Source organism: Merops nubicus, unplaced genomic scaffold (genome assembly GCF_000691845.1).
Source record: "Merops nubicus isolate BGI_N331 unplaced genomic scaffold, ASM69184v1 Scaffold54055, whole genome shotgun sequence".
Classification (NCBI taxonomy): Eukaryota; Metazoa; Chordata; class Aves; order Coraciiformes; family Meropidae; genus Merops; species Merops nubicus.
In genome coordinates this window covers 1-8354 of record NW_008608704.1, presented here as the reverse complement: position 1 = coordinate 8354, position 8354 = coordinate 1, and the positions used below count along the sequence as shown (strand labels likewise).

The following is an 8354-nucleotide window of genomic DNA, read 5'->3' as shown; positions in this document are numbered from 1 at the left end:
AAAAAAAAACACCACACAACACCACCACCCTATATTCCGAAATACTAAGGTACTTTTGAGTCTTTAAACGTTAAAATTCAGGTAGGTGCTAGTCTGAGGTAGTTCACATGTTTAACCGGTTCTGTTTTCTATAGGCAGAGTCTGCTTTTTGTCTGGAACTTAAAAAGTTTTCTTTATCACCCAGCACACTTCCATAGCGTAGCTGCCAGGCTGAGTATTGTGTTTCCCCATTCTGGGCTCTCTGGTGGGAAAAGGCTTTGCTCGCCGAGCCTTTTATGTTAGTTCATCCTATTAAAGCGCCTTGCTTTGTTGTCCTCTGAACCCTCTGTAATGCCTCTGCGTTTTTCAGCAAGTTTAGTGAAAAGCAAAACTTCACTTTGTTTCATTACAGAGTCCTGACTAGAGCCACTCCACTGATGGACTCTTTCAAGTTAAAAAAAAATTCATTATTCTTTTACTTACCAACTTAATTGTGCAGACAAGTTCCCCTCCCTCACACTTATGTTATTAGAAAAATTAAATACAGCTACTTTTGCATGGGAAATGGACAGCCTCTGAGATTAAAGATTTCTTCAAGCAACATTTGCAATATGATGTTTAAAAACAGTAAGAAAGCTGATAAAATGCAAAATGTATTGCATTTCTAAGACCGGGGAGGGGTGGGGGGGAAGTTGTTAGTGCTTTTTGGAACAAAGTTGTAGTCTGAAGTAATGTCTGTGCCAAGGCAAAGGTTTGGTTCAATAAGTGCATTGATCAAATAACCTTGATCAGAGACAGAAACTGTGCACCAGCTGCAAGAAATTCCTTATCTTGTGCCTAAACCAGCAGCAATGGGAGTTGTGATGGAAGTAGAAAACATCTAGAAGTGCCTGGTGTTTGGGAAAGGGCTTACGTGTATCCTGGTGCAACAGACATCTGAATGGTCACCAGATTAGAAGGAATCGTTAGACCATAGTTGTGTCTTCCCTGAAAGCAAGAAAGATAATAATGCAGACTTTGGTGAGTTGTTTTTCAATAGTAGCACCTCTTCACAATGTGTTTTTCAGTCAAGATCTTGATTCTTCTTCCAACCATGAGGATAGAGTTACACGTATTACTATAAATTAGGGTTTTTTTTCCCCCACTTTTCAGTGACTGCGATACAGCAGCATGCAGCTCATCAAAGCAGAAGGAAATACTGCAAGGAGCTGGGCAGTAAATGAGCTGGTAGACCATCCCCCATATTCAAAATGCCACAGATATCACTCTTTGAATAGTCCCACAAAATACAATAAACTCATTTGTAAATATCCTTATATATGTATTATATATACATATATCTTTTGTGGGAAAGTGAGAATTAATGATACCTTGTCCAGTGTTGCTCAGGGGAAAAAATGTAGATCTAAGGACAGAGTTTACAAGTGAAAATCCTCAGCTTTGTGTCTGTTTTACCAGAGAGGAGCCCTTCCTGTCACTTCAACTAGTAGAAAATATCAGATCGTTGTCCAACCACCCCCCCCCAATTCCAAATTGTCCCTGAAACTTTTTCTTCCTTACACTCTCTATCACAATCTTCTGCCAAATCCAGTTTTAACATAATGGAAATTACTGCACTTTCTTGGTAACCATAGAAATGTGTACACTTAAATTAATACATTTATAGATATAAATTCTATTTCTATTCCTTATAGCAGTTCATTTCTCCACCTTCACATTATACAACTCTAGGTACTCAATATGGGCAAGAATTTGTCTGAGACAGTATTCCAGCAATTTATACCAGTGTCCTGCTAGGTCAAGAAGCCTTGGCTTATCCCAAGTGTTTTTATGCTTAAGAAAGCAAAATTACCTTTAGCAGACAGTTCAGGTCAGCACCAGAAAGTCTCAGCTATGATTCAAAACACAGATTTTTCTCCGAGTAGTGATACTGCTTTCAATGATGATTTTGTGGAGTCAGCAGATAATTTTAACCCAGTATTTATTCAGTGATTTCCCTTTAGCCTGTGTTTTCCAAATGCTCATTAGTTATCAGAAATTATGCAGTCTGTATTTTGAGTGCACATTTAGCTGAGAAGAGTGATTTGAAAGCAACACTGCACATGCTACATGCACGTATTAATATTTAATGTAGCTTTGGTCACATAAGTTTCCAATGAGCTATTTTGATGTATAGTTATTGTACTGTGTATTTAAAAAGGGATCTTCTCCAAGCAATCATTCATAAAAGCTCAAAATAACTCTTGGCCTTTGTATCAGTGTTTCTATTATGTGACTACTAAATCAGGCTTGGTGGAAGGTTCACAGAGGGTTGACTGAGCTTTGTCAGCTCGGCTTTATTAGGACTTTTCCATGCTGGAACATTCCTGGATGTGGCTGATGGGATTTCCTGCCTGTCTGTCCTGTGAAGGTAGCATGGTGTGTCTGAGTGCAGGGAAATGATTCCCACTTTGTTCCTGTATACGATTTATCAGTAGGATAAGAGATCTGGCCACACAGAGCATTGCTTGTGGTGGTAGGGAGGTGTTATTTGGAAACTACTGCTTTGATACATCTCTCAGAATCTGTGGATGAGCCAGGTGGAAACACAAAGAATGCGTCACCCTCTTTCTGCAGGGTCCTTAACACTGTAATCCTTTTAGTGGATCAAGTAAATCTACACTAATTATGTTTGCAATTAAAAAAAAAAAGCAGCACAGTTTTTTTATGTTAATATCAATTTATAGTAGGTGCTTGAGTTTCAGATCTCTCTAGGCACTTCTATTTCAGCAGAAAACTTGTACTGGAACAAGTAAGCTGCCCCACATATTCGTCTGTCTAGCTCCTGTGTGCAGGGTGAATTTGATTACCATTACTTATCATAGAAACTCCTGCACATAGAGTAATAAATGAAAGGAGATTTCTTGACCCTGTGTGATTCTTGAAGGCTGTGTAAATAGACATACGGTTCTATGAGAATAAATTAGATTATAACAGATGAGCAAACTCTTTCCACCTGTACATGCAAAGATGGGATTAGAAAAGTTTGTGAAAGCAGATTAAAGGAACTAAATTTAGATGGATTCTTTCTTGCTTGCCTTCTTTCTTGCTTTCTTTCTTGCTTTCTTTCTGGTTCAGCCATAGGTGGATTAATTTTATTTTCCAAGAAAAACAGTATGGGGAATTACTGAAGTACAATAGATGTTTTCCTGGGGAGTTTCACAACCCCATAAATGACAAAGCCTGTCCTTGGGGAGTTTCCAGCCTTTCAGATCTGAGTAGGTTACAAAGCTCTGGTCTCCGTATCCACATTTTTGGATGCTTTGTCAATCTGACTCTTTTTACAACATCTGATAATGCTTCAGCCCTTACAAAATGCAATCAGTATTGAGAACTTCCAGACCAAAGCAGGAATTAGGAAATGTTAGAGTTGGGCAATCCCTATATGTCTCAGTTTACAGAGTAAGAAAAGGATGGGTAACAGTACTTTAACATTTTTATGGCCCCTGGATTTGGTTGTGGCTGCCTGCATTACACAGCAAGCCCAAGGTGTGTTCCTGTTGTCTGCAGGGCATTCTGGCTGCAGCCCCTCTGTGGCCCAGTATACACCCTGCTATATACCTGGGTCTCACACAGGCATACCCCGTCAGGGACCTGCCAGGTGAGCAACAGCAGATTTTATTATCCTTTTCCATCCTTACTCTATTCCCAATACTGAGTAACAACCAGAAAGAAGGATATAAACCAAAGGGCCAGGTTCCTCTGGATAATTCAGGCTATCTTATTTCACATAGACATTTGGTATAATGCACCTTTTCAGTTCTCAGTTTGTTTTCTCTGCCCCTTTGTCACATGGCCAAGGACAGGACAAAGCCACCCGCCGGTCCGGCGCACACAGAGGGCAGCCCGGGGCCGGGCAAGGCTGCTTTCTGCAGCGCAGGCTTCAAAGCTGCGCCCTACGCGTCTGGCCCAGCCTGCTGCTGTGTGGTAGCCCACGTCCCTGGCCCGGGACTTGCAGAGGTCCCCTCTCGGAAGCGAGGAGCTCTACAAATGGCCTTCTCCCCCGCCTCGCCCAGCAGGAACCCTTGCCTTTATTATTGTTGTGATTTTATTACAATTATTGCTCCCTGTCTGAATCTCATCTACATGCATAGATGTGACCTGCCTCTGGAGGAAACAGATTTCGGTCATCGTGATGAAGAGCATAGGAAATGCTTCCCGTGGCTCGGTGCCACACTGGCACTTTTCTTGCGTGAATTACGTAGGGCTTTGAGTTCCTGACCAAAACTGGGCTCGGTCCCCTCCATAGGGGAAGCAGTCGACAGTCATTTTCCACAAAGGCCTGCAGGAGCGAAGTTAGATGAGAGATAAGCAAGGGATGCAAAAACAAAGGCAAAGCAAAGTGACTCACCTGTAGGCTATCAGCTACAAGTAGTCACCAGGGGCCAATGACACAGCAGTGACACAGCCACTCTGTGACATAGCTTGTCCCTTGTCACAGGATCTCAGACCCATGTGGGACAAACAACCTTAATGCCCTTAAGGCTTCAAGAGCAGGAGGGTCCTTGTCCTTTGGGTAAGACACCCTTACAAATTCAGATGTCCCCCTACATTGCCTTTATTTACTCAATGGTAGCACATTGAGTACTTGGACTTTCATGGTTTATGTTCTTCTGGTGCTCTGCACAGAAGTGATTTTATCCCTGGGACAAAGCAGCACTTTCCTTCATGAGTGTCAGCACCCGGTGTAAACCACCTCTGCCCAAATGAAGCCCTGAGCCGTGACGAGACTTTATCTCATGCACAAATATGGGTTTGACATTTTTTCCAGCTCTGTTGGCTGATTAAAAGCCTAGGAAGTGAGCACACATGAAATCATTCCTTCCGTACAGGCAGACAGATGGAGAGAAATCCCAGCCTGTTTCCCCTCTTTTGTCTTCAGGGCATTTTTGGAATTTCCTTCAGGAAGTGAGGTTGCGACCCAGAACCTTCCTCGGTGACTTAGGCTCTCGTTTCCCACAGTAAACCTTGCCTGGTGATGACATGCAGCACGAGAAGGTGAGGTTTATCTTCACACTCCAACTGCATCCTGTACGAGCTCCATGGAACTTAAAAGCAATACTGAGAGGGAATGGCTGCAAGGAAGGAAACGGAAGCCAAGCCTGTGGAAGAAGTAACGCAGTACCTATTCAACTGCGCTGCCACGGCCCTCGCCCGTGGACCAGACAGAGCTGGAGCAGTTACATAGCTGAGGCCACCATTCTAGGTTTCATAAACTTCCTTGATGTTTGCAATAAGCTAAGAATTAAACTTCATTAATTATATTACTGACATAAGTGAATTATTTCACGTACGCTAGGCAGTCACGATAAAACTGGCATGCACCTGCTTTTTTTTTCCCTGTTTGTACTTCATTAGCTGTTGGAGAAAATTGCTACTGTAGAGATTTTTTTTAATGGCATTGCATCAGTACAGTGTGTGCTTGATAAAAAATTATATTCTGGTGTTCATTTTGTATTTTACATGATCCTGTAAGTGGCATTATGCATCTTAGGTCCCTGCAGAATTGGTGCGGTGCAATCTCAACACGTACTGAAACCAAGAAATTCTTTCACTGACTTCTGTCAACAAGAAACCACACCTGGCATGAAAAGTCCACAATAGCACAAAACTACTAGTAATCTGATAACAAAATCTTTAAAAAAATCAGTTTATTAATGTTTAGAAGTCAATAAAGCTATGTGCAAATTGAACAATAAAAGTGAGAAACATTTTAAATACTATTTTTAAAACCAGAAAAAAAAACCCCAACAGTTTAATTGCACTGAGTTTTACTACAAAGGCAACGTATTTTCTTTACAAAATACCACTTCTAGGAATTGCAAATAACTGTACATCAGTGAATTGCTCTCAGCTATCCCAGATATACCACTTTTGTTATAGTAATACTCTAGGCACATGAAGACTCCTGCATCTTATTAACTTATTTACATTGTACACATTCAACCCTGTTAGCACAGGTTAGAAAAACAGAGGAGTAAATCTGACGCTGTAAAACAAATACATTCAATTTAATGACAGGTAGTTCTTCCATGAACTGATAAAATACAGACATCTTTGCTGAAATTATAAACATTAATAACACGTGCCAAAATGTGTTGCATTTTGTTATGGAAGTGCGTTTATCTATAGTCATTTCACTTCAACTTTCCTTGTATTTTTCTGAAACTCAAGGTACTATTTTCATATGTTCCGACTGATCTTTACCTTTGGAAAGACTATGAACCTGACACTGAAATGCCCCTTCGGTTTTAACTCTTCCTACTTAGGTAAAAATCCTGCTGTTGTCAATAGTATCTTATACTATTTGATTTACTTTCAGTCACCCTAAAGAGAAATGACCTTAGTTCTACCTTGCGTGTGTCATGATAATGCAGTTTATTTAATGCTATAGAATAACAAGGCAATCAACACGTGGGGCCAAATGCTGCTCTGAGCTACGTCGTAAATTCTGATGCAGTCAACCAAATGGTGCAGGTGAAAGCAACTGCACAGTCTCGCTCACTGGCTTCAAATGTAATATGGACCAACAGCAAAAATTCATAGCTCTGATCTGGCTAAATAAAAACCCAACAGCTTTGGACACTGCACATAAAACCTTATGATTTAACTAAAAACTCTGCAAAATTATGCCAAATCATGGTTGTATGTGTTCTAAAGTATATTTGTGCGATCTCTTTCCTTGATATGTGCTAAACAGTTCTGACCAACTATACCAGAGTCACCACTAAATTCAGTACAGAAACATCTTTGTTGTCAGTGGTTTGCTGCAAGTAAAGGAGAAATAACTTCACATTCTTCTCACAAGGGGAAAAAAAAAAAAAAAAGAGTCATTCTCCTTCTCCCTCCTCCCCCTCTCTCTTTCTCTCACACACACCAGGCATCATTTCACCAAGGCATCAGTCTTTCAGAGTTACTAAGGAGATTTCAGGATATGAATGCGCCTGACAATCCTGAGCTGCCTCAGTGCAAAGACAAAAACCATGCTCCCAGGGAATAGATTTTCAAGCCAGAACAGTCTGTCCCATTTCTTGAACTCCAGCCTCGCAAGTGCACCGTTTGCCTCGTTAGAACTAATGCTACTTGCTCACTTAGCCCAACGCTGCTGCCATGAGCAGGAGGCATCTCAGCTCCCCAGTTGCAGAGGAGGGCTCTGAAATACACCCCTGTGGTTACTCCTAAGAAGATGAGGTAACATTGCCCGAAGACATGATGGTTTCAGGGCGGTCGCCTTCCTCTTTCTGTGGGTGGGAGGAGTTGTCAGACTTACTCCGGCTGAACTCCATCCCTCCGATGATCGGCCTCTTGAATTTGGTCCCAGACTCTGCCGGGGGACATTTGCAGCAGCACAGAATCTTGATGAAAGCCCTCCGCATCTCTTTGTTTGTCAAGGTGTAGATGATAGGGTTCGTGGCTGAATTGAGCACGGCCAATACTAAGAAATACTCTGCTTTATAAAGGATTGGGCAGGTCTTCACTTTACACCCCACATCCAGTAAAAGCAAGATGAATAAGGGAGCCCAGCAGGCTATGAAGGCACTCAGCACTATGATCACTGTCTTGAGCAAGGCCAGTGACTTTTCTGAGCTCCTAGTAGCTTTGGTAACGTTTTTCCGAAATGTCAGCCTGCGGCTCCTAGTCCTCACCATGGAGTAGATCCTGCAATACAGGACGACAATAGATAGCAAAAGGCCAGTGAAAACAGTGGTGCAGAAGAGGATATAGTGCTTGTGGTAGAGAGGCAGCACGGTGGAGCAGTTGTACAAGAGGCTGATGCAGTTCCAGCCCATGATCGGGAGTCCCCCAAGTATCATGGAGATAACCCAGCAAGCACTGATCAGCAAGAAGGAGCGGAAGCTGTTGCTGCCATTGTGGAGTTTCATCTTCAACATGGTGATGTATCTCTCAATGGCAATGGCCAACAAGCTGAACACAGAAGCTGACAAGGCAACAAACATGCTGCCTTCTCTTACAAACCACTGGGAGGGGGTGAGGCTATAGGTTTTGTGTCCAGACAGCAGAAGGTTGGCAGTGTAAGCCACACCAGCCAGCAAGTCTGAAAGAGCCAGGTTCCCAATGAAATAGTACATGGGTCTGTGAAACTTCTTGGTTTTCCAAATGGTGAGCAAGACAAAAATGTTCTCTAAGATTATAAAGCAGCAAATGATGATAAAAACCACTGACGTCACTTTTATTCCACTGTCCGCGTTCTCATTGAGCTTCCCTGTGTAATTATAGTGCTCTTTGATGACATAGTTGACATCCGTGCTGGTGAGGCTGCCGACGACCTTCAGCGGGGCCGTGGTGTCGGAGCTCATGGTGCCCGGCGGGGCGCC

The 8354-nt window shown here is 42.3% G+C and overlaps 1 protein-coding gene across 1 annotated transcript; it reads right to left on the bottom strand.

The window, feature by feature from the left end:
• Positions 1 to 6889: 6889 nt before the first annotated feature.
• On the bottom strand, positions 6890 to 8336 carry S1PR1 (sphingosine-1-phosphate receptor 1). Its single transcript, XM_008940305.1, has one exon. The coding sequence runs from the start codon at positions 8334 to 8336 to the stop codon at positions 7197 to 7199; it is 1140 nt and encodes a 379-aa protein (XP_008938553.1). The 3' UTR covers positions 6890 to 7196.
• Positions 8337 to 8354: the final 18 nt, after the last annotated feature.

Bases quoted from the DNA above. Each gene is read 5' to 3' on its own strand.
- S1PR1 (XM_008940305.1), bottom strand. From the start codon at position 8,336: ATGAGCTCCGACACCACGGCCCCGCTGAAGGTCGTCGGCAGCCTCACC.